Source organism: Microtus pennsylvanicus, chromosome 12 (assembly GCF_037038515.1).
Source record: "Microtus pennsylvanicus isolate mMicPen1 chromosome 12, mMicPen1.hap1, whole genome shotgun sequence".
In the NCBI taxonomy this organism is placed as follows: Eukaryota; Metazoa; Chordata; class Mammalia; order Rodentia; family Cricetidae; genus Microtus; species Microtus pennsylvanicus.
The window spans coordinates 27,375,038-27,401,241 of NC_134590.1; the positions used below are offsets into that span (position 1 = coordinate 27,375,038).

Below are 26,204 nucleotides of genomic sequence, written 5' to 3' on the forward strand. Positions count from 1 at the left end.
GCCCGCCCGCCCGCGCTCCCGGGAAGTCTCGCGATGCGGTAGCCGGCTGCTCCTGCTGCGGGTGGCTCTGGCTGTTGCTGTGGTTGCCGGAGTTGCGGCGGCAGCGGCGGCGGCGGCGCTGGCGGGGGTGGCGGCCCCGGCGGATGTTGACATTGTGTTGTTGTTCCTGCCCACGGTAATGGCGGCGGCGGCCGGGACCGGGTCTCCTCTGTAGCCAGAGCCGACCCTGCTGAGCGCCAGCTCCGCGGCCTCCGCGCCCGCAGCCTCGCCAGCCGTTCCCCGCGGCCGCTCCAGAGCCAGGGCCCCGGGCGGGGGGCTCGCAGGCGCGGGATGGCGGATTTCGATGAGATCTACGAGGAGGAGGAGGACGAGGAGCGGGCCCTGGAGGAGCAGCTGCTGAAGTACTCGCCCGACCCGGTGGTGGTCCGCGGCTCCGGTCACGTCACCGTGTAAGGCCCTGCGAGGACTGGGACGAGGACGGGAGGCGCGGGCTGGGTGGGCCCCGGTACCCCTCCGGGTCTTCCTTCCTCGAACCCCCGTCCCCGGTGACTGGCGCGGGACGGGGGCCTTCTGGAAACGCCTGCGACCAGGAAGTGAGAACTTGCTCTGTTTCCATTTGTTTAGGACTCCCAAGTGGGAACAGACACTGTCTCCCCTCCTTCCCACAGCCCTGTAGCAGGCCCCACGGTCCAGAGGATGTGTGGGATCCCAGCAGGGAAGGAAGATGGTCTGCTTTATGGGCCATCCCTTCAGCGTAGGGATGGAAGTACATATACATTTTGTGGGATCCACCTTTGTAAACCTCCCCTTCCCCCGTTATTCTTTGGGACTGTGTCTTACCGTCTATTGACATATGGCTCAGAGGTCAGATGGGGGATGTAAGACCCCAGTGGCAATTGGTAAATGAGGGTTACTGTCGTGTGTGCCTGTTACACGTATACACACAGGGTTTCCCAGTTCCCTAAGAGTAAATTTCTGCAAAACTAATTCAAGTTTCTGCCTTTATATATAATAGAAATAGACAGGTGGACATAAAAGTAGGCAGATAGATACATGTTTGCAACGAGTCGCAAGTACTGAGTTTCCTGTAATCGGTCTGCTTTGGAGCACGGACTCTAGGTTGGCTTCATGTCTGATAAGGGTTCTTCCTGTAAGGCTTCTTAGCAACATCAAAAGTCCAATATTATTCAAACAATAAAGGATGAAAGCACCCTGAAAGGTCATGACTAATAAAGGAATGTGTAGACTTGAAGCAAATAATGAGCTGTCCGGAAGGAGGAAGTTTTTAAAGTTTTGTATCATTTCCCTGATAAGTCCGGAGTTTGGCCAACTTGGGGTATTGATACTCTTTCGCAGCTGATATCGCTGGTTAAAAGTCCTATGACTTTTAACTTATGACTTTTAAGCTCAGACTTCCTGTACTTGCAGATCGCTTTATCACTGCTAGAAAAAGGCAGCGAGTGCGAAGATGTCTGGAGCACTTCGTTGTGTTGTGATGTAGGGTGAGTGGGTTGTGCTGTGAATAAGTCAGGGGCACACTGCGACTCCTCAGACGATTGTTGGCCTTTCTCAGTGCGGTTGAGAGCAGTCATACTGACTAGCCACGCTGTTGTCGGGGTATGCTTATGTAATGCTTTGGTTTCTTAGCACCTGCTAAGTGTGTGTTTAGGTGACTGAACAGAGTAAAAACACTGCATAATCATTGTCCCAGTACCTGGATGAGGAGATGGAACTTGCACCATAATAACAGCTCTGTTTTAACTGTCATCATATGCTTAATTAAGGAATATAGCCAATTGTGAATACTACAACTTAAATGTATATCACAGTGTTTTTAGTGTCATAACCTGCTATTTAATTTTTAATTGGACTCTTCAGGACTTTTTTCTTCTTGTTTTAAACTTAAGGACTATGGGTGCTTTAAGAAGCAGTTACAAACAATAAAAGAACGTGGTGGCATGTGTCTAATCCCAGCACTCTAGAGGCAAAGGGAGGTAGATCTGTGAGTTACAGGCCAGCCAGGGTTATATAGAGAGATGCTGGCTCAAAAGGATTTCCAAACTTTTTCGTGTTGTCTGTGATTGTCCTTAAAATCCGCATGTCAAATCAGAGATGGCAGAACTCTATTTACAAAGGATGAAGCACAGTGGTAGAGTGTTTGTCCAGGGTTCAGAACAGCGCAACAGAAAGGTTCAAGTACAGTTGCAATGTCTCTTTTCAAGAAGGAAATCTAAACACTTTGTGGGGAACTAGAATAGGCAAAGTGCTCAAATGGTCAGTAGATTTTGATTGTAGTTGACTGTTTGGAGTGGTTAACAGAGTGGAAAATAATTATTAGTGGTTTTTCATCTTATCTTTCTGTTAGAATCACCTGGCATTTTGCTCAATAAGCACTAGCCTCTTTATTATTATCAGTATTATAAATAAGTACTTCCGTTTGCAAGTTAACAGTGATTCATTTAGTCTAGTATATCTGCCCATTAAAACTGTCCAGGAAGCCCCAGCTCTTGCTCCACCCTTTCTCCAGGCCAGTGGTCCACATATGAATGAGACTCTGGTACCTGTTGGGCTTGGGGGCGATTCTGATTTGTAGCCAGGATCTCTGCTGCAGACACTGGTGATAGTGGTGTTTATTTATAGTAGCCTTAATATGTTTGTGATCTTCCTCAGACACTTCTTCTGATAGTTTGATTGGGACCTTCACCTGCCACTTCTTATATAAGTTCCCTTCTATGTCTCTCCCGTTCACATGATGATAGCTATGTTCAGACAAGGGTTAAATGAGATAATGTGTGTAAAGAATGTGCCAGTGTGTTGCTGTGCCCAGGGAATACCAGCCTTTATTAATTATTGCCTTCCTCAGGTAGTTTTCTACTTTGAGAAAGATGTGTATAAAATACTGCATTAAGAAATCAGCATTGGGGCTGGAGAGATGGCTCGGTGGTTAAGAGCTCTGGCTGTTCTTCTAGAGGACCTGGGTTCAGTTCCCAGCACCCACATGGTAGCTCACAGTTTCTGTAACTTCAGTTCTGGGAGACCCGACACCCTCACATAGACATCCATACATACAGGCAAAACACCAATACATATGAAATTAAATAAATTATTTAAAAAATCAGCATTGCCATTTTCAAACCAAACAGTGGTTCATTTAGTTAAGTCTTTTTAAATTCTGAAACAACTTGTATATATAAGAATCTCCGTGCACTGAAAACACAAACTCGTTTTGTGGTGATAAAGATTTGTATGTTACTGTAATACTGTGGCCATTTTACATAATACCAGGCGTCCTAGACTGTATAGCAGAGTTGCACCTGCAAAGGGTTTTGTAATTAGTGTTCATACACTATTGTAACTGTTGAATGTGCTTCATTTTCCTTTCCTTTATAAGTATAAACAGGAAAAACTATTAATAATTACAGTAAATCTAATTTACTGGGCTGGAGTGATGGCATTTGTTGCTCTTACAGAGGACTGGGTTCAGTTCCCATTGCCTACATGGTAGCTTGCAGCCATTCATAATTCCAGTTACAGAGGCTCCAACAGCTTGTTCTGACTTCCATTAGCCCGAGGCATGCCCTTGGGGCACAGACATATATGCTGGCAAAGCACTCATACATAAAAGTAAAATAAATAAATCTTTAAGCAATTAAAAATCATTGTAAAACATGTCAGCTTTACTCCCTTCTTAGCTAAAAAGTTAAAACAACTTCCCCTGTCCCTTTGAAAGCAAATGGTATTATAAAAGGTAAGAGTGTCATCTTTCATCCAGGTCAGACTGAAAAGAGTCAGATCTACCTGTATGCTTGCTTTTGCTGTTCAATATTTCTAATTTTAAAAAATTATCTATTTTTATTTTATGTGCATTGATTTACCTGTGTGTATGTCTGTGTGAGGGTATTAGATCCCTGGAACTGGAATTATAGACAGTTGTGAGCTTCTGTATGGATGCTGGGAATTGAATCCAGGTCTTCTGGAAGAGCAGCCAATGCTCTTAATCACCGAACCATCTCTCCAGCCCCTATTTCAATTTTTTTTTAAAATGGTTTTTCGAGACAGGGTTTCTCTGTAGTTTTGGAGCCTGTCCTAGAACTAGCTCTTGTAGACCAGGCTGGCCTTGAATTCACAGAGATCTGTCCACCTCTCTCTCCTGAGTATCAGGATTAAATGTATGCACCCCCACCACCCGGCTAGAATGATAACTCTTAAGGAATGTGTTAGTATAAAAGAATTTTTAAAAGTTAAAGAAAATAATTTAAAAAGTAAATCAAAGCTTGTATTAGCTGGGTAACCTAACAGTTATTAGTATGCCTTATTCTGTACTCATTCTAGATCTGAATCAGACTCTAGGCTTTCCTAGAGTGGTCATCATCTTTGATTTCTAACATAAGTTGTGTCATTTATTTGTTAAGAAGTAAACTTCAGAAGCCTGGCGTGGTGGTACAGGCCTTTAATCCCAGTACTCAGACAGAGGCCAACAAGCAGAAGAACTCTGTTGAGTTTGTGGCCAGACTGGTATATATAGTGAGTTTCAGGCCAGCCGTGACTATGTAGAGAAATCCTGTCTTATTTTTAAAAAAAAAGAAAAGAGAAAGAAAATAAACTTCAACAAAATAAATTACACAGGAAATTAGTTTGATGAAGGCTATGAAGGGGAAGAAAAGCTAAGTGTTTTAGCAGGACAACTGCTGTTTTAGTGGGGAAGCTTTCTTGAAGAAATGAGAAGTACAGAGGCGGTTAGTGACTCAGGGAGTAGAAGCCTTTATTGCACAAGACTGGCGACTGGAATTGATCCCTGAATCCTGGAGCCATGCAGAGGTGGAAGGAAAGAACCAGTCCACAGAACTGTCCTGACAGCACCTGTACACTGTGGCATGCCCTTCCCCATAAAATGAAACAGAGGAGAAACATGGTGATGAGTTGGGGTTTCGGTTTTACTGTAGTAATTTGAAAATTTCTGTATGATTTGAATTCAGAATTTGGCGTTAGATTGGTGCTTACTCAGAGATGTGAAATTGAGTAATAATTTTTACATGACTGGCTAAGAAGAATACAGGGATTAAATAGGTAAAAATAAATAGTGCCTACTTATTTATATTGATAAATAATATTCTAAACAATAACTTAAGTAATACTTCTCTAAAAATGGATTTTTTAATTTGAGAGACACCTTGAGTTTATATTATTACTAGGTTACAAGCCCTGAGCTGAGCATGAGGCTAGCCATAGACTCAGGACTCTTAATTCAGGTGTAGTGACTATGCATGCAGTCCCAGATAGGAAGCTAGCCTGGACTAGAGGATTGGCCCAGGAAAGTTTGAAATAACCATATCTTGAGTTTAGGTAACATGTGTGTGTGTGTCCCCGTGAGTGTGTCTCCTTTTGTAGCCTACTCTGACTTGAAGCTCAAGCTTCCTGCCTCAGCCCCCAGAGTGCTGCTTGAGCCACCACTCTTAGGAGGTTTTTGATAGATTATACGGTTGTCTGCGATTTTGTTCTCAGTATGGGTAAGTCTTAAATAGATATAACTTGGAACAACTATGTAAGGTTGCTTTGCTCCTGGTCAGAAACATTAGGATCTTTATAGGCTGGTCTTGAACTCCTGGGCTGGTTATGCTAATTTAGCTTTAGCTTCCTAAGTAGTTGGGAGTGTAGGCATATATATCCCACTGTGCCCTTCTCTAAGCATCCTTTTTCTAATGAGACTCTAGGTGTTTCTTGTATCAGATGCGTGGTGTCGTGGAAAGGCAGGTTCTTTTTTTTTTTGTTTTTTGTTTTTTGTTTTTTGAAACAGGGTTTCTCCATAGCTTTTGGTTCCTGTCCTGGAACTAGCTCTTGTAGACCAGGTTGGCCTCGAACTCACAGAGATCCGCCTGCCTCTGCCTCCCGAGTGCTGGGATTAAAGGCGTGCGCCACCACCGCCCGGCGAAAGGCAGGTTCTTGACATCAGTCATAATGGTTTCAGTTCTTGGATCCTTCCTAACTAACACAGATGAACTTCGCTCACCTACAGAAAGGGAAAACGCCTGCTTTGGATGTTAGATCTGAGACTCAGAAATACAACAAATTATGATTTACCATGATTTGGTTTTTATCCCTGTGTACACATTTTGTGGTTTATTTTTACTATTTGAAAAGAAGAAATCAGTCCAAAATGTGATCTATTACTTCCCTACTTTATTTGTACAGTTTGGATTTTTGAGATAGGGTCTCTCAATGTAGCCTGGCTCTCTTGGGACTATGTAGACAGACTCCCCCCACCCTCTTTGGGGGTTTTAGGTATGTGCCAGCAGGCCTGGCTGTGTTTTTTACTTTAAGACAAGATCTTGAGCATAAATCAGATGATCAGATTTACTGAAAGAATATTTACTCAAGACCTTACCAGAAGCGTACCTGGAGGTTGTGCTTGTTGGAGACCCACCATCCTTGAATGCCCTTTTCTTCAGGTTCCCAGGTTACCTTCCTTCCACCTAGCTGAACTATTGCACTTGAAACAGAACAACCAATCTTATAAGCTGTATAAAGTAAAAAGTTCATTCTAGATACTTAATTTAGGTACTAATTTTTTATTGTCATCTGTTTGTCTCTGTGTAGCCCTGGAAGTCCTGGAACTCAGTCTACAAACCAGGCTGGCCTCTGTGTGCTATCAAGTGTGCTATCAAGACTAACTCTAACTACTTACCAATACCTTATATTTGGCATGCTTTTCGTTTGTTCTGTTGTTTTTTTTCCATGCCTGGTTTATGTGGTACCGGGGAGCAGGCCGTGGGCTTCATATACTCTAGACAAGGACAACCAATTTTACTGTGTCTCTAGCTCCTCAAGTATTTCTTAAATTCCCATTTCATGCCACATGTTAGCCGGGCTTCTGAACGTCACAGAGAGTCTCCACGTAGTTCATAGCTAGTAGAAGAGGTATTGGCGGCGGAGCAGTGGAGAATGCTGTGACCAAAGCGACTGGAGAACTGGTGTTGAGGAAGGATAGAACAGTCTAGGTGCTGAGACGTAAACCCAGATCTGAAGAAAAGTTTTATTACAGCCAGAACACACAGGAAACAGGATTGTGCCTTGAAATGAGGTTGGAGAATTCAGTAGGGGCCAGAAAGGAGTGTAAAATGATTAGAGTGAATCTCCTGGGTGTGTGTGTACACACATGTGTTTGACTGAGAGACCAGCGAGTCACCAGTGGGCGTAGGAAGTAGGGTTACTTGCAGGTCTGAAGGCAAGGCTCTACAGGAGTGCCGTAGTGGTAGAGTGAACTGAAGAGATCAGGGCAGTGATCTAGGTGAGCCGCGAGAGGGCCCAGCTGGGTGCGTGGTCTGGGGGCAAAGGAGCATTACAGTTCTAGCCCTAAGAACATCACATTTTACAACTTCTCCATAAGATATGGAGAAACATAGCAACGACTGCCTTTACCATATGTTTTTCATTTGTGTAAATGTGGTTCATTTGGTTGATTTGATTTGATTTTAGCTCTGTTATGGACGAGGTGAAAGAACTGGTCTGCCCTTGCTAAGCTGATGGGGCCTATTTTTAATGAGATATATCCGGACCCCCTGCTGCCATGGGACACTAATATGCCAAGAGAATAGCATTTGGCAGGCTATAGAGGAGCTTCCTTATGATTTTGAAGTGAGGTCATTTGTGGAATGATATTCCTTTTTAAAAAATTTATTTATTAAAGAAAAAAGTATTTTTTCTCATTTTACATACCTATCCCAATTTCCACCTCCTCCCCTTCTCCCACTCCCTCCATCTCCTCCCCCATCTTCCCCCCACCCCCCACTCCTCAGGGAAGGTAAGGCTTCCCATGGGAAGTCATCAAAGTCTAGTGCATTGCTTTGAGCAGGACCGAGGCTCGGAGTGATATTCTTCACTACAGTATGTGTGGTGTTTGACAACCATTTGTTTCTTAGATTTCAGGGAAAGATCTACCTTTCAAGCTGACTTGGAGAACCAAGGGCTGAAATGTTCTAATGGGCTGAAAAAAGGTTCTTTTTCTTACTTTTAAGTTTCTCCATGTAGCTTACTTAGGGTAGAGTTGGTTAGACTTTGATCAACTTTTGTTGATCACAGATATCTAACATAGTTCCCCCGGCCTAGAATTTATTTTGTAGTTCAAGATGGCCTTACACCTGCAGCATTCCTCCTGCCTCTGCTTCCTAGTGCCGGAATTGTAGGTGTGGCCACACTGTCTGGCAAGTGCCTCCTGTTTTCTCTTTTCTTGCATTGTGGTTATTTATGGTGAAGTCAGTCCTGTGATTGTTCAATGAAGGAGTTCTTAACATATTCAGCCTTCTTTGTCTGCTTTTTTATAGTAGGAAATGTTATTTATAGTTAGTACTTCTGGTGGCCTATTGTGTTAGTAAATTGTCCATTACTGTAACAAAATGCCTAGAGTAACTAACTTAGAAAGTTTGATTTTGGCTTAGAGTTTTGAAATTTTGTTCCCACGCGGGCACCCGTGCACACTCACCATGCAGAGGGGTGGAGAGAGGGAGGGATGAGGCCTGACACTAAAGGTGTGCTCCCTACCAGCGGTCCTCCTGCTGCACATACAGGACACCTCCAGTCTTAGGGAATCCAGTGCCTTCTGGAAAACAGGCACACACAGTACATAGGCTACCTGTAGACCAAGCACCCACACACCTAAAATAAACCTTAAAAAAAAGTTTTTGCTCTTTAGTTTAATGAATGTGATTATGTATCCATAGGCCTGAACAAACCTAATGGTTCAGAATTTGGTCACAAAGTTAAAATTGTTAGACTTGTCTCCAACTGCAGGGGTTTCGTATCTTCTGGTGGAGGACACTTTTAGTGTCAGTCTTTCTCTCTCTCTCTGTCTGTCTCTCTCTCTCTCTCTCTCTCTCTCTCTCTCTCTCTCTCTCTCTCTCGTGTATGTCCGTCCTTCTGTCCAACTGCAGGGTTTATATCTTCTGTCAGTCCTTGTTGGGCTGTACTGATACTCACATACTGAGATGGCTAGTAAATTAAAGCATGTTTTATAGACAGCAAGGCCTGTTAATTTCTTCCATAGTTACAATTTCATCTCCAAAAATAACTAAAAATCTGATTCCATTGAGTTCAAAGTCCAACATTAGAAAAAAAATTCTGTCTTCATTTACTGTCTGTATGACCCATATGTTTAGTTTGTGTCTGAAATCTCTAGCTTATATGTGCATAGGTCTTGTCATAGGTATGCAAGGTAAAATTCTGTGACTCTGCCTTTCTGCAGGTTGGCTGTCTAAAGAAGAGTCAGGGTAGAGTTTCTCTTATCCAAACTGAATACATAATTCTCTGTTCAAAGCCACTTTCCAGTAGCTTTCCTGTTCTCCGTTAATGGGAGAGCCAACACTGGTTTTATTTAGACTAAAAAAATAATAATAATTCTCCAAAAGATTTAGTTATGTGTGTGTGTGTGTGTGTGTATGAGTGCTTGCCACGAATGTGTGGGTGCCCGAAGAGGTTAGAAGAGGGTGTTGGATTCTCTGGAGTGGTGGTTATTAGCTACTGCCTGTGGGCGCTTATTCTAGTTTGTTGTCTGTTGCTGTGATTAAAAACCATGACCAAAAGGAACTTACAGGGGAAAAGATTTATTTGGTTTACAAGTTAGATAGAGTTCATCTTTTAGGGAAGCTGAGGCAGGAACCTGGAGGTAGAAACGGAACGGAGACCATAGAGGAATGCTGCTTACTGGCTTCCTCAGCCTGCTCTCCTACACAGTCCAGGACCACCTACCTGCCTAGGGATGGCACTATCCAGGTCACCTACTGGGAGCTGGGCCCTCCAACATTAATCATTAATGAAGAAAATACCTCACAGGCGTGCCTATAGGCCAATCTGATGGGGCCCATTTTCTCAATTGAGGTTTCCTCTTCCCAGATGACACTAGCTTGTGTCAAATTTATAGAAAACTAGCCAGCACAGTGTTCCATAGACCAAAAAATTTGACACTTTAGATGTCTTTCTCTGTATCCGTTGTTGTGTCAGCAAGCCTTAGTTCTGTCTTGAAACAGAACTTTTGTTGTGTGCTCCCCTTGTTTCTTGTGCCTTAAACTTGCTACTTTTCCCTTTTACACTCTGTGCCTTTTCCCGTTACAGCCCCCCTGGTGGGCACATCTGCACTATCGATGGTACTTGCGAAATAGAATTCAGCTGTCTCTCTCCTTATCTCTGGCACCTCATCCCCTTTAGAGTTCTTTCTATAGCTGGAAGACTCTCCCTGACCTGACCTACCCTGTGGACAGTCTCTGACTTCTTTCTTACTTCTGTGCGCTTGTCTTGTTCTAGTTACACTGGCTTCCTTTCCATTTCCTGATTATTCTAAGTGTGCTTCTGACCTAGGCCCTTTGTACTGGCTAGCTCCTTTATATGGACACTTGCTTCTAATACCCAGAACCTAGGCCCTTTTCATTTTCCTTCTCTGTCAGGTAGTCTTATCCTCCTACGTAAAATCAGAACTCTCCATCTTCTCCTTACCTGTGCCACATTTTTTTTCATAATTGTCTTCTGTCAGAACACAAGTTAGCCAAACATACTAGAGTACAAATGTATGTATTTATTTGCAACCAGGATTTGCTATGTAGCTGTAGCTGACCTCAAAGCTCAACTTCTCCCTCTTTAGCGGTCTTAATTCTGGACTTACTGTAGGCATGTACCTCTATAACTCACTCTAGAATATAAACTTCTTATAAAGAGAGAAACCCCTCAGGAAACTTTTTAAAAACAAGAATAAAGTCTTAAACCATTTCCCACTTTATAGCAACTGTCCTGTGTAAATTGGGCCCTTAAATCTTGCAGTTTTTTTTTTTTAACTTGAGAAGATAGGTATGGAGGTGTATGCCTTTAATCTCATCACTTGGGAGGCAGGGGCAGGAGAATCTCTGAGTTCAAAACCTGCCTGATCTACATAGGAAACTCCAAGACAGCCAAGACTTTCCAGAGAGATTCTCTCTCTCTCTCAAAAAAAGGGGCGAGGGTAGAGTTGGGCCCATGAGATAGCTCAGTGTATAAACATGACTGTTATCCAAGTCTAGAACCTGAGTTTGATCTCTGGAACCCATGTAAAGGTGGAAGGAGAAACCCCAATCCCACAAAAGTGTCCCCAACATCCATATGAGCCCTGTGGCACATATGTGCCCAAGAATGTAGACTGTCTTAATTAGGGTTTCTGTTGCTCTAACGAAACACCATGACCAAAGCAATCTCGGGAGGAAAGGGTTTATTCAGCTTACACTAACATGTCATTGTTCATTACTGAAGGAAGCTGGGAAAGGAACTCAAACAGGGCAGGAACCTGGAGCAGGAGCTGATGCATAGGCCATGGAGGGTGCTGTTTTCTGGCATGTTTATCATGTCTTGCTTAGCCTGCTTTCTTATAGAACCCAGGCGTTGCACCACCCACTATGGGCTAGGCCTTCCCTCATCATTAAGAAAATGTCCTATAGCAAGATTTTATGGAGGCATTTTCTCAATTGAGGTTCCCTCCTTTCAGATATTTCTAGCTTGTATCAAGCTGACATAAAACTAGCTAGCATACACACCATACAAGCATGCACACATACACACACTCTAAAACTTAAAAATGGGGGTGTTGAAACAGGAGGCTTACTAGTTAGTTCCATTGCCACACTGACCTATACAGTGAGACCATAACTTGATAAATAAGTAAGTAAATAAATAAATAACTAGAATTAGAGATGGCACTGGGATGGAGCTTTATTAGAAATGGATTGCCAGGGCTCTGGATGTCGTCCTTAGCACTGTAAAAACTAACAACTTAGTTCAGCACAACATTAGCTTGGTGCGCTGTCTTATCTGAGACAGATAAAATTGCAGGGGAGATTTACTTTTCCGATAAATATGATGAATTGATATTTAGACCAGGCATTCGCTCTCCATTGTATTACTCTTCCAACTGTACCACATTAGCTTTTTGTACTTGCCAGTTTTTGTCTACCTCATTGGGTTGCTGGTTGCATGCTTGCCATTTCAGTTGTGAGCCTGCTGTTACTGTCTAGTTTTCTTGAAATAAGCATGTTTTACTTTTTACATTCTACCTCTTGACCTTGGTTGGTAAAAAGCTGGAAATTTCAAGGGGCTTTGTGGGTGGCAGAGAAGAGGGAGGGCTCATCAGTTAAGAGGATTGTTGCTTTTATGGTGGACTTGTGTTCAATTCCCAAGACTCACATGGTGACTCATAACCATCTCTAACTCCAGGTCCAGGTTATCTGAAACTCTCTTCAGAACCCCTTGGCACCATGCACACAATGGTGCGCAGACATACACGCAGGCAAAACACGCAGAAACATAAGTAAATCTAAAAAACAGAGAGCAACAGAGAGGTATGTAAGAGGTATGTAAAAAGAACACTTGTGGGCTGGAGAAATGGCTCAGAGGTTAAGAGCATTGCCTGCTCTTCCAAAGGTCCTGAGTTCAATTCCCAGCATCCACATGGTGGCTTACAACCATCTGTAATGGGTTCTGGTGCCCTCTTCTGGCCTGCAGGCAGACACACAGACAGAATATTGTATACATAATAAATAAATAAATAAATAAATATAAAAAAATAAAAATAAAAGAACACTTGCTGTGTAATCAGTAGACACAAATGGGACCTCAGTACCTCTGAGCATGTTTGTGACTCAGGCTGCAAAGAAGCAGAGATGGAGAATTGGGGAAACTTTCTTATACCAGACTAGCAGAGAAAGAGCAAAGCCCAGGTTCAGGAAGAAAGACATTGCCTCAAAAGAATAGGTAGACCAAGGTAAAGGAGGCTACACAGAGACACATACGTACAAATAAGAATTAAAACTCCAAAATCAAAATGACAAAAACAAAATTATTTTAATGGTTGGTACCTCCTACTTTCTGTTTAAGATGTAGAACTGTATAGCCTTCAAGTCCAGCACTCAAGAGGCTGAGGCAGGTAGTCTCTGAATTTGAGCCTGGTCTACAGACAATGTGGGGATGGGTGGGGTGCAGAGAAACCCTGTCTCAAAAAACCAAAACCAACAAACAACTGTAGTAATATGGGCGGCAGAGGGGCTGCGACCCCAATACCCCAGCCGCCTGCCCGGCTAGGTTTACCCAAAATAATTACACGGACACTGTATTCATTTAAACACTGCTTGACTCATTTCTACCTAGCATCTTCTAGGCTAACTCTCCCACCTGGACTAGCCCATTTCTTATCATCTGTATAGCACCGGTCTTACCGGGAAGATTCTAGCCTAAGTCCATCCTGGGTCGGAGCTTCATAGCATGCGTCTTCCCTGGAGCAGGTAGCATGGCGTCTCTCTCTGAGGTGTCTGCTCTGGAGAGGAGAGCTCACTTCCTCTTCCTCCCAGTGTTCTGTTCTGTTTACTCCACCCACCTAAGGGTGGGCCTATCAAATGGGCCTAGCAGTTTCTTTATTGCTTAACCAAAGAAATCAACAGATTGATATATGACACTCCCCCATCAAACAACCAACAACAACAAAAAACCCCAAAACTACAAACCTTTAAATACACTCATTTGTTTTTTTTTTTTTGGTTGTCTTTCTTGTTTGTTTGTTTTAAGATAGGTTCTCTTGTAGCTTGGGCTGGACAATGAACTCCCTCTGTAGCTGAAAGTGATCTTGAATTCCTGATCTTCCTGCCCACACTTCCCAATTCTAGCATTGTGGGTGTGTAACCACACCTACTTTATGTAGTGCTGGGGATTGAACTCAGGGCTAAATGTACGCTAGCTAGGCAACTTCATGAGTGTTAGTAACTGAGCTATATTCCCAGCCCTGAAATACACTCAGGCTACTGGAATTATCTCTAAATATAGGTATGTCTCTTGAACATACATTTCCTTATTCTGTCTTAAGAACAAAACTCTCTCATCATCTATTTTTCTTAATATTTTAATTCTTTTTCTAATTATAAGGAAAGGCATAAAGATTACTTAAATATTAGGAAGTTGTATTTCCCAGTGAAGCAGAAAATGAAATTTAGGATTACTAAGATACAAAAGGGCTCTTCTTTTTTTGTGTAGTTGTTCCTAGGTTTTTTTCTTTCTGTTTCTTGTGTGTGTTTATGTGTATTGTGTGTGTTGTATGTACTTTTTAAATGTATACAGTTGTACAGTTGAGTGTGTGTGTGCATGTGTTATATGTACTTTTTTATGTAGTGTGTGTATGTAAACACACATTGAGGCGAGAGGTAGATGTGGGCTATCTCCCGTATTGCCCTCACTGCCTTTATTTTCTGAGATAGAAACTCACTGAACCTGAAGCTCATGAGCTTCCTCCTCTTTTATCCCCTGAGTGCTGTGTTTACAGGTGCTGTGCTTGACTTTTAATGTGTGTTCTGGGGATCCAAACTCAGGCTCAGACTAATGTCCCCAGTCCTATCCTTAGTCTTTAAATTTAGTCTTAAATACTAATAGATTTTATTAGAGAAGTCATGGAAAACATAATAATAAAAATGCCATCCATAATCTTCATTATCCAGGATTAGCTACCATTAGTATTTGGATGGATTTGATTTTAGTTTCCATATGTCAATAGTTAAATTAAAATTTAGGTAATAATGTTTTAGTTTTTTGTGTCTTTTCATTAAGGATTATATTGGGAGCCTTTGCCACTATCATTGTGGAATATTAAAACTGAGAATGATGGGGATTGGAGAGATGGCTCGGTGGTTAAGAGCACTGACTGCTCTTACAGAGGACCCAGGTTTAATTCCCAGCATCCACATGGCAGCCCACAACTGTCTGTAATTCCAGTTCCAGAGGACCTGACACCAATAGCAAAACACCAATCAATGCACATAAAATAAAAAAATAAGTTTAAAAAAGAGTTGATTCTCTCTTTTCTTTTTTAAACGTGAATGCTGGCCAGGCAGTGGTGGCGTGCACCTTTAATCCCAGTACTTGGGAGGCAGAGGCAGGCAGATCTCTGTGAATTCGAGACCAGCCTGGTTTACAAAGTGGGTTCCAGGACAGCTCCAAAACCTTGAAAAAAACAAAAACAACAACAACAACAAAAAAGTGAATGATAAGGCTTTATTAGATTATAAAAAACAAAAGTACTTAAGGGGATTTAAGAAGTAGGATTTCATATAAGAATGCTTTGGGGGATGGGGCTGGAGAGATGGCTCAGCAGTTAGGAGCATAGGCCGCTCTTTCAGAGGACCCAGGTTCAACTCCCAGCACCCACATGGCAGCTCGTCTGTAACTCCAGTTCCAGGGAATCTGACACCTTCACACAGACATGCACACAGGCATGGACTTGAGTGGTTTTACTCTTTTTCTCTGTACTGTCTTCTGCTCCTGGTCTAATGCCCTATCATGGCGTTTGCATACTTGATCGTTCCTGCTCTGCTGTTGCAGTGTGAACTGCTGACTCCTTCACTGGACAGTTTCTGCTTTCTACTGTCAGCAACTGCAGTAGATTCAGTTTTTGTATATTTCAGCCCTTACCGGTGAAACCATCTATTTATTAATACTTTATACTCAGAAATGTCAAGAGAAAAAACCCGTCTGAGTTGCACAGCCCTGTTAGTTCCTACTAACCCCCTCTGCTGCTAGCCAGTGCTGGGATGAAGTGATCTTAAAGCAAATGCTTATTTGTGGGCTCATTGTCCACAGTTCAGAGTCCTAGTTAGTTGTTCAAGTAATGGGCTTGCTTAATGGACTGGCTTGTCTAGTGTATGTGGTTTTAGCTGTAATACATTGTCAGATGTGGTGCAATTAATATCATTATGAAATGTTCCTATCTTACAATTTTCATTCTAGAGTGAAATAAATGGAAGCAGTTGGGTTCTTGTAGTTTGGTATTTAAAAGACAAAATGCACTATGAATTCAAAACAGTGAAAGCTAGAAAATTTGCTATCTGTTTAAAATATGCTTTGATGCTTTTAAGGTATACGTAATAGCTCAAATGAAATAAACCATTCTTTTACTTATTCTTTTGCTTATATATTGCTGGTTATTTAATTGTCCCTCATATAAGTTTTGATTCCATTGGAAAAGTCATTACATGCTACATTTTGTAAGTTGCTTGTTATGATGATTTTGTCTTAGACACTCTGTGGGGTCCACATTCTATTCATTTCACCTTTAAGTTAGGTAGTTCAAACTTTTGTTCTGTTGCCACGGTGTCATATAATAACATTTTTTCTTTTAATAGATTTGGACTGAGCAACAAATTTGAATCAGAATTCCCATCTTCATTAACTGGAAAGGTGAGTCTCTCTCTCTCTGTCTCTGTCTCTGTCTCTCTCTCTCTCTCTGGTTTTCGAGACAGGGTTTCTCTGTGTAACCCTGACTGTCCTGAAATGTTCTCTCTGTAGGCCAGGCTGGCCTCAAACTCAGAGATCACCTGTCTCTGCCTCCGTGGGATTAAAGGTGTACGCTATCACTGCCCAGCGAGAGTCTCTCTTATTGATCTAGTGTTTATATATCTCAAATTAGTTTTCCTTAGAAATTAGAAAAATGTGTGCTGAGTCCCATTTCTGTCATTCAGCATCTCAGTTACATTTCTTACTGTCCTGTAGGTAGCTCCTGAAGAATTTAAAGCCAGCATCAACAGAGTTAACAGCTGTCTCAGGAAGAATCTTCCTGTGAACGTGCGGTGGTTGCTTTGTGGCTGCCTGTGCTGCTGCTGCACGTTAGGCTGCAGTATGTGGCCAGTTATTTGCCTCAGTAAAAGAGTAAGTTGAATTAATCTTTTAATTTACTTAGAAGTGTGAAACAAGTCTCATGTTTACTTTTTTTTTCTGTTGAATGAATCACACTGTTTCAAATACTATACAAAAATAATCTGATCTGGTTAAGCAAGATTAATTATCATATATTCAAATGTTATAAAATAGCTATGAGGAAACTATTCATAATTTCTGTGCATCATGAAATTGTGGCCAAAGAAGAATGCAGCACTATGTGTACATTAATTATGGACTAGAGTGGTACAGTGTTCATGGATGCTGGGTTCAACTCTACCTCTTCCCTATGTCTATGGGCATAGTTCTTAACCTCTTTAAATCTGGATGATAAGACTGTAAATGTTAATATTCACCTATGATTTGAATAGAATTGTTGTACGGACACAATGTTATAAAGCTTTTAGCCTAACAGCATATGAGAAATTCTGTCAGCTTCGATGCTGTTTCATATACAAGAGAAACAGTTTAAGGGAGGAAACTGTTTGGCTCATGGTTTTGGAGATTTTAGTCTGTGGACTGCAGTGCTAGCTCCATTACTTCTCTGTCTGTCCAAGCATAAATGTCATGGTAGCTGAGCAGAGCTGCTTGCCTTACAGTTGCCAGGCATCAGAGAGGGAAGGAGGGAATTGGAATAAGATGTAGTCCTGAGAACAGAACCCTATCCATTCCACTAGCTCACGTCTCTAGATATTTGAAATACTTTCCAAAGGTCATCGTGTTCAGAATCCATCATATTCAGAATAATCTATTGATTAGGTCATATCCTTATGCTCCAAATCAACTTTCAGTGTACAGGATCTTCTTCCAAGCAAGTGCTCTAGCATTGATTAAGCTATTGCCTCAGCTCTTTGTTTACTTTTTAAAATCTTGTTTTGTGCATATGAGTGTTTTGGCTGTATGTATTATAGGCACCACATGTGTCCCTGGTGCCAGTAGAGATCAGAAGAGGGCGTCAGATTCCCTGGAACTAGAGTTACAGGTGCTTGTGAGTGCTGTGAATTGAACCCTGGTTCTCTGCAAGAGCAGCCAATGTTCTCAACCACCAAGTCACCTCTCTAGTTCCTAATGTATGAGCTTTTTAGAAGGACACTTCACCCCAGCCCATAATAGAAGTTGTCAGTAAGGACTGATTAACATTACTAGTATGAGAGTACCCATAGAGGAAATAAAGTGGTTGCAGTAGATAATAGGGAGCTCATTTAAATTTTATACTTTATAGGTTCTTGATAATGAATATACACTGACCCTGTGATTAGGAAAAATAATTCAAAGACTTGATTTTCACTGCTTATAATGAAAAGATTTCAAGATGTTGGCTATAGATATGCCAAAATAATGCAAATTAAAAGTTGTTATTGTTATTTTTTTAAAGATAGTTTCTTACTCTGTTGACTTGACTGGCCTGGAACTCACTCTGTAGATCAGGCTAGCCTTGAACAAAGAGCTCTGTCTGCCTCTGCCTCCCAAATGCTCTAGGCATGTGCCACCATGCCCAGCATAGCACCCTTGTTTTTGTTATCTTAAAATATAGATATACTTACACATATGAAATGGAAATAATATTCAGCCATGTATGGTAACTCACATATGAAATCCTAGCATTCAAGAGGCTGAGACAGGAAGATTGTGAATACCATGACATAGTATGTTAAGGCCAGCCTGGAAAACCAAAAGTGGGATGGAAGGTAGGAGGGCCAGTCAACCAAGTGGACTTGACTATTTTTCTATGGAAACATTTAATTTTGGTGGCAAATAATGGCAAGGAAATGGAATTTATTACTTCGTTTCTATTATAAAGTTAGGGATATACTCTATTGAAAAATTTAAGGTAATATATTTTATTGATAGAATGAACTTGATGCCTTTATAATAGAATTGCTTATGTATTATTTATTATAACATTTGACATACTTACATTTCTTTTAAAATGTTTATTATTAGTGTGTTGAGCTGGACAGGTGCAGGTACTGTAGGTCAGAGGGACCACTGGAGTCAGTTCTCTCCCTCCTTTAAGTGGGACATTGATGGAGTGGATGTGGCCGGGACTTTTTTTGCTGACCCTACTTTCTTTAAGCCCCTTTTTACCCTCATAATTTTTGCCAGATTGTCTCTAGGTCACACACACACAAAATCTGTCTCTGGCAGCCTTTGGATTCACAGTAGCATTTGCTGTCATTTTGGTTTAGGCCCTCTCACTGCCCTCCACTGTTGAGGCATTGCCGTTGTGTGAGTGGCTGCCCAGCTCATTTGGTTGCTGTTTGCTGACATGTAACCCAAAAGATTGATAAGCCTTACCTTTTGGATCTAGCCAGTTTGTTAATTTTCAAGATTTTTTTTCTTTTCCTTTCCCACCTTCTATCTCTTTCTTCCTTTTACTTTTTAAGTGAGTAAAATGAAATATTTTAATATGTGGATGGTATATTTAGAAGACAGAGGTAAACATCTTATACTGCTATATATTTTGATAAACTTTGACATGACTATGAGATCCTGTTATTTTGAAATGTAAATGGTGCTTTTTTTCCTCCTTTAAGGTAAGTTATCTGTCGCTTCAGGAAGTGTGACCTGTTCAGTATGTACTCTCTGGTTCAAGATCTCTTATCTGTATATGTGACCAGGTGGACCTTCCTTTCTTTCTTTCTTTCTTTCTTTCATTTATTCATTTAATGTTTTTGCTTGGGTTTTGAATTTAGAGAGGTCTCATGTCGCCTAGGCTGGCTTCAAACTCATTGGATAAGGATGGCTGTGAACCCCTGATCTTCCTGCCTCTGCCTCCCATGTGCTAGGATTACAGGTACATGACCTGTTTAATGTAGTGCACATAAAGAAATTGCTTAAAAGAAGATATATATTCACCCGGTGCTTTGAGTATAAACTATTCTGTAACATGTCATGGATGTATGGAGAGTATTAAAGCACTTTTGCAAGATGGAAACAGAATATTAGGAATTTCCAACCCTTTATTTGTCATGGACCACTTTGGTAGTCTAAAGAAGTCTATAAATACTATCTTAGTGTAATATTTAATATATCTTAAATATTTCATTAAATAAAATATTTTAGACTACAGAGAAACCAGTTATCTATCAAACAGCTAAGATATGAAACTGGAGAGGTTTTTAAGATTTTTTGAGGACATCACAAAATACCATTCAGTGAGTGACAGGGACAGCAGACTGGTAATGTGTAAGCTGTGGATGCTCGCCCAAGACAGGGAAGGAAGGTTTCATAAAAGAAAGGCAAAAGCCACAGTGCACTCCAGGCCTTAACACTACAAAAAATGTTGGCCAAAGTATGTCAACTCTTGGCTGCTTTATTCACCGTGAACCCCTGGACAGATTGGATATCCCATTTATCTGTCCCCTCATAACAAGACTCAAGAAGAGCCCAACCAATGACAATCCTCTTTTAGCAGAAGCCGCTATATCAGTCGTCACCCATTCCCTGGTTAACTGAGTCTCAAATCCTTGGGGTTTGGAGGGGAAATGATAGGGTTAAAACTAATGCTAGGGAAATACAAGTAAGTGCTTGCAGGTGGGACATAAGACAGCTAAAGGAACTAAATAAAAGGAAGCACAGGATTCTGAGAAAAACAAAGCTAGTCTCAGCAGGTTCCATTTGGCCCCTGTGGAGCCCCTTCCTGAAGAGCGTAGTAACCATTGCGTTTCCTAGCAGGCTCAGCTGTGTAGTAATTATACTTTATATGTGACCCTAGATCTAAAGCATTTCTAATTGTAACGTGAATTGTGGGTAAAGATGACGTCTGTGAAAGTTTCTACCCATTCCAGGAAAGTAACCACCCACAGGGTAGACAAGATAAAGACAGATGGTAGACTAAGACTATAGGCCCAGGTCCCAGCGGTGGGGCTTGTCCTTCTGTCTTGACTTACTCTAAAAATAAACTTTGCTTGTTCTAAAAACCCCACAAACAACCCAAGAAACCTAAAATGCTTTAAAACAAATTTATCAAGTTGTTCTTATTAATGTATACAAATAAAGTAGCAGATTCATAGTAATGGGTCTGATGGGAAGAATCTGATTCTGCAAGCAGTCAAAGCACCATTCCTGTTTGGTCACTATAGTTCGGTGCATACATGCATAGCCAAAGGAAATAGAGTACATTTCAACTAGAGGTTACAAATCAAGATGTATTTTTATTCCTGTTGGTTTTGGGGACTCTGACAATTCTGTCTAGATGTTCCTTCTTAAGAAACTTTGAGGGGCTGGGTGGTGTTTGCACATACCTTTAATCCTAGCACCCAGGAGGCAGAGGCAGGTGGATTTCTGTTTAACTTTATTTCATATGCATTGGTGTGAAGGTGTCAGATCCCCTGCAACTGGATCTTCAGACTGTTGTGAGCTGCCATGTTGGTGCTGGGAATTGAACGCGGGTCCTCTGGAAGAGCAGTCAGTGCTCTTAACCACTGAGCCATCTCTCCAGCCTCCATGTCATACTTTTTAAAAATGGTTTGTTGTTGTTGAATTTAGACAGGATCTTATTATGTAACCCAATTGAAGCTTGAACTTAGGATTCTCCTGCCCCAGCTTTCCAAGTGTTGAGAGTATAAAGCTTGCACTACTATTCCAGGCTTAAGAACGATTAATGTAATCCTGGTGTTAGTACCTTGTTAGATATATGTCAGTATTATTTTTCTAGTATATAGCCTGTCTTTCCTATTCTTTTAACAGTGTCTTTGGCAGAGCCAAAGTTTTGATTTTGGTGACGTCTAGTTCATCGGTTTAAAAAAAAAAGTCCTTTTATGCCAGCCCTTAGGAGGCAGAGGTAGGCAGATCTCTGTGAGTTCAAGGACAGCCTGGTCTACATAGTGAGTTCCAGGACAGCCAGGGCTTCAGAGTAAAACTTTGTCTGGAAAAAAAGAAAAGAAAAATATAGTGCCTTTATTATCATATTTAATATTTTTGCCTAAGGCAAAGTTGTGAAGATTTTTGATATCTCCTGCATTTTGTGTATAGCTTTTTTTTATGTTTTTATTTATTTTTTACATACCGATCCCAGCTCCCCCTCCCTCCTCTCTACTTGTTCCCACCCACCACCTTCATGGACTCCTAAGAGAGGGTAAGGCCTCCCCTAGGAAGTTAACTAAGTCTGTAGTTTGACAAGGAGGTCAAAGTTCATGTTTTGGCATATGACTCCCTAGGCTTTATAGCACCTTTTGTTAAAAGACTATTCTTTTAATATTTAATCGGCAATCATCATATTTGTATGGATCTCTTTTTGGAATTTACTATGTTCCATTTGTGTTGACCTTAATATCACACTGTCTTATTTACTATAGCTTGTTTACTTTTGCTTAATGTTCAGTGAGGTGAGTCTTGCATGTTTGTCCTCTCCCCTGTTTTTAGATGGACTCTTCATGTGGCCCAGACTAACCTTGAGCTTCCTGTGTAGTAGATGACCTTAACCCTCTGCTCTTGCCTCCATCTCTCAATGCAGGGATTACAGGCATGTGTTGCTTGCTGTACCTGGTTTATCAGGAGCTGGGCATCCAACTCTGTTTTTTTTGCAACTTAGGCAGGACTATATCAGCTGAGCTACATTATTAACTGTGGAATTTTATTCTTCAAGATTTTTGGAGGGGTTATTTTTTTTAATGTAAACTTTAAGTTCAATTTGTTAACAACTACAAAAACTAATGATTTATTTTTATTTTATGTGTATGTCTGTGTATCATGTCCTACGAAGAGAATGTCAATGCTCATGATCATGTGAAGGTTCTGAACTTTCTTGATGCTTGATCCAGTCTAGAACTGAAGCCCCCAATGTAAAGACAGAAATAATCTACAAAAACCTAATTGTAAAAGAGAACAATACAGGCCATTTTTCACTGAGGAAGAACTCAACTTTTAGGAACTGGAAGGATGCTCAGTAGTTAAGAGCAGAGGACCTGAATTTGTTTCCCAGCACCCATGTCACACAGCTCCCAACCACTTGTGACGCAAGCTCCAGGGACTCTGATGTCTGATGGCCTTTTTCTGCTCTTCACTGGCACCTGTATTCAGCGTGCTCGCATTCATGTGCCACCCCCCATAATTAAAAATAAATCTTTAAAATATTTTTTATTTAAATTTTTTGTTTGTTTGTTTGCTTGTCTTTTTGATACAGGGTTTCTCTGTGTAATAGTCCTTGTTGCCCTGGAACTAGCACTTGTAGGCCAGGCTGGCCTTGAACTCAAAGAGATCCACTTGCCTCTGCCTCCCAAGTACTGGGATTAAAGGCGTGCACCCAGCAATTTTTTTTTTATACAGTATATTTTGATCATGTTTCCCCCTTCTCCAAGTCTTTCTAGATCCTCCCCCGCCTCTCTTACTCATCCAACTTCCTGTGTTCTCTTGCTCTTCCCTTTTCTTGTATCACTGGTCAGTACTCAGACTCAACACTGCACTTTTTTCCCCCTGTCTCCAATGAGAAACTAGTAATCACAACTAAAGACTTGGAGGTTTGGCAGTGATGGAGTCCAGAAAGAGCGGGTGTTCTGGGAAAGATCATTTTTAAATAACAGGAAGAAATAAAACACACTAACACCTACAGACACAGTACTTCATACCAATATGCTGTTGAAACAGAAAGACAAAAGCATGACCAGAATCCTCTTTTCTTTCTGTTTTCTACCTCAGTCTCTCGGGTAGAAAGTCTCTTCCTGGGTCCTCTCCCATAAGCTCTTACCTGTTTTATGTCCTTTTCTATTTTTATTTCCTTTTCGAGACAGAGTTTTGTTATTATGTTGGTTAATGTTTTATGTTAACTTGACACAAGCTTGAGTCATTTGGACCCAAATGCGAATGTCTCTATAAGATTTACCTGTTGATAAGACTGTGGGGGCATTTCCTTGATTGATATTGACATGGGAGGGTCCGGGTCTCTGGACCGGTGGTCTTGGATGGTATAAAAAAATAGGGTGGGATAAGCCAGTAAGTAGGATTTCTCCATGACTTTGCTTCAGTTTCTTTTTCTTTTTTTCTTTCTTTTTTTTTTTTTTTTTTTGGTTTTTCGAGATAGGGTTTCTCTGTGGTTTTGGAGTTTGCTTCAGTTTCTGTTTCCAAGTTCCTGACTTCACTCAGTGGTAGAATATGACCTGAGAGTTTATGCACAATTAATAATCAGTCATGGCTTTTTGCTTCCATGTCATTATTTTATGCTTGCCTTTTTTTTAAAAAAAAATTTTGCAAACCTTAAAATGGAACCCAAGGCTAAATAAGTATTAAAATAAGTGCATGCTAAATAAGTATTTTTCCATTATGCTACATCTTAGCTCTTTTATTTTACTTTAAATAGATAGATACATAATACATACATACATAGAGTCTATCTTGTATAGTTTAAATAATGTTGGTTGACCTTGAACTTCCAATCTTGTCTTTACCTCCTAAATGCTGGGATTATAGATGCATAGCACCATACCTGACTTTGTTTTACTTTGTAAGACTTGGTCTGGGGAGTTTATTTATTGGGTTCTTCTTAGTCACTGGTCTATTGCTGTGAAGAGACACCATGACCAAGGTGACTCTTGTGAAAGAAAGCGTTTCATTGGAAGCTTGCCTACAGTTTCAGTCTTGCTTACAATCTTAGTCCATTATCATCATGGCAGGGAGCATGTTGGCTGAGAGGCATGGTGCTGGAGGAGGACCTGAGAATGCTCTGATCTGCAAGCAGAGAGAGACACAGAAAGAGACAGAGAAATTGACTGAGACTCAATGCTTGCTGTGTGAACACACATTAGAATCCTTAGAGCATGTGTTTTGCCCAGAGCTGATTTGTGTGTGTGTGTGTGTGTTTATGTGTGTTCATGTGCACACATACACCTACATAGGCCACAGGTCAAAGGTGATGCCTTCTTCAACTCTGCCCAACTTTTTTATTTGTTTAGTTTTTGTTTTTTCAAGACAGGGCTTCTCTGTAACAGTGCTGGCTGCCCTGGAACTTCCTTTGTAGACCAGGTTGACCTCCATTTCAGAGAGAGAATTCAGAGATCCACCTGCCTCTGCCTCACAAGTGCTGGGATTAAAAGGATGCACCACCACCACCTGGCTCCAGTTTATTTTCTTAACACATGGTCTCTGACTAGAAATAGTGAATTCTTAAATTCTGTTTTCATTTATTTATTTTTATCCTCTTTTTTCTTGAATATATTAATCATACTTTTAGAGTGAGTTGGTTATTTAAGGTAGATAACTTAGTTAGTAGTTTAGGTAACTTGCATGTAGTAGCAAACATTTCTGTTAGCATCATTTCAGAAACATACTCTTCACATATTCATAGCTCTGACCTATGCTGGAAACATGAGGTTGTTAGCTCTATAGCCTTGGTTTTAGATCACTGTACCACTTTAGTGGAGCTCTAAGTTTCTTGTCCTCTGGAAGATTCCATTTTTGTATATAAGATGAAAGTAGTCTAAACTGCCTAATAGTCTTGTTGGAAGGAAAGCTCCCAGCATGCTCAGATCCTGAGTGACAAGCCACACATACCCGGTCCTTCCAGTCTTGTTTCTTCTGCTGTACTGTAATCTGGTGGGTTTTAGTTTTGCAGTTTTTCCTCACTGTCAGTTCTAAGCACTGATTCTTTTTTTTTATTACATAATTTTCTTTTTTAAATATGTTACTAAGACAAATCAAAACCCAGACTTCTACTTAAGGGAGAATAATTACTCCTTAATAGTATTTTTATCTTAATGGAAGTTATTTCACTCACAGAGTTTTTCTAGTTTTCTACTGTTACATGAAATTAAATTTTAGTTTTATTACAAAATTTTCTCAAATATTGTTCTCAAGTATCAATTCCCTTTAAAATTGTGCACCATTTTATGTATGTGTTTGATGTGCCCTTTTGTTTTAGAAAAATTCAAAACCATGAAGTACCAGCATAACCTTAAAAAATTAAGATTCACTTTCACTTGCTAGCCTGATGAAATGCCATGTAATTGTGCTTTACTGAGCTTCTTAAAAGTCACCCCTGAGCTCTGTAGAAAGAGGGTGTTTTTGTTGGGCAAATGCTCCCTTCTAACAAACAGCAATGCATTCTGAAGCTGGTCAGGACTCCTTGCAACAGCCACACTTTGAAGGTCAGTGTTCATATGCAGATTTTAAGACGTATTTTTACATACGGGAAGGAAGTTTGCTTAAAATTTCTTTTGCGCAATCAGTTAATATTTTTATCTTGGAGAATTACAGGTTTTGTATTTGTAATGATACTGAGATATACTTAATTTTCAGTTTACCACTGGAATGTGAGTTTTAACATTAATCCAGAACAAACGGAAGTGATTCAAGTAATTGTCCCTTTAGTTGAAGTAATCCATTCTAAATTATACAGTTTCCTTTTAATAGCCCCAAACCGTTATTGTTTCTCTTATTTCCATTTGTATAATTGATGGATGCATTAGAGGCATTATTCTAGTTAAATTTTAATTGACGAATTACAAACTTAGCAGTTTGAATTTCAAAATGTTTTAAATAGGAAATTGAACATTTGAAATTTGCCTTGACATTGT

General features: G+C 40.7%; 1 protein-coding gene across 1 annotated transcript in view; it reads left to right on the plus strand.

The window, feature by feature from the left end:
* Chic2 (cysteine rich hydrophobic domain 2) overlaps positions 1 to 26,204 on the plus strand; it is a 38,550-nt gene continuing 12,346 nt past the window's right edge. The window contains exons 1-3 of the mRNA XM_075943048.1: positions 1 to 449; positions 16,164 to 16,218; positions 16,531 to 16,686. Coding sequence (XP_075799163.1) covers positions 331 to 449; positions 16,164 to 16,218; positions 16,531 to 16,686 — 330 coding nt within the window. The 5' untranslated portion in view covers positions 1 to 330. The remainder of the gene's footprint in view (positions 450 to 16,163; positions 16,219 to 16,530; positions 16,687 to 26,204) is intronic.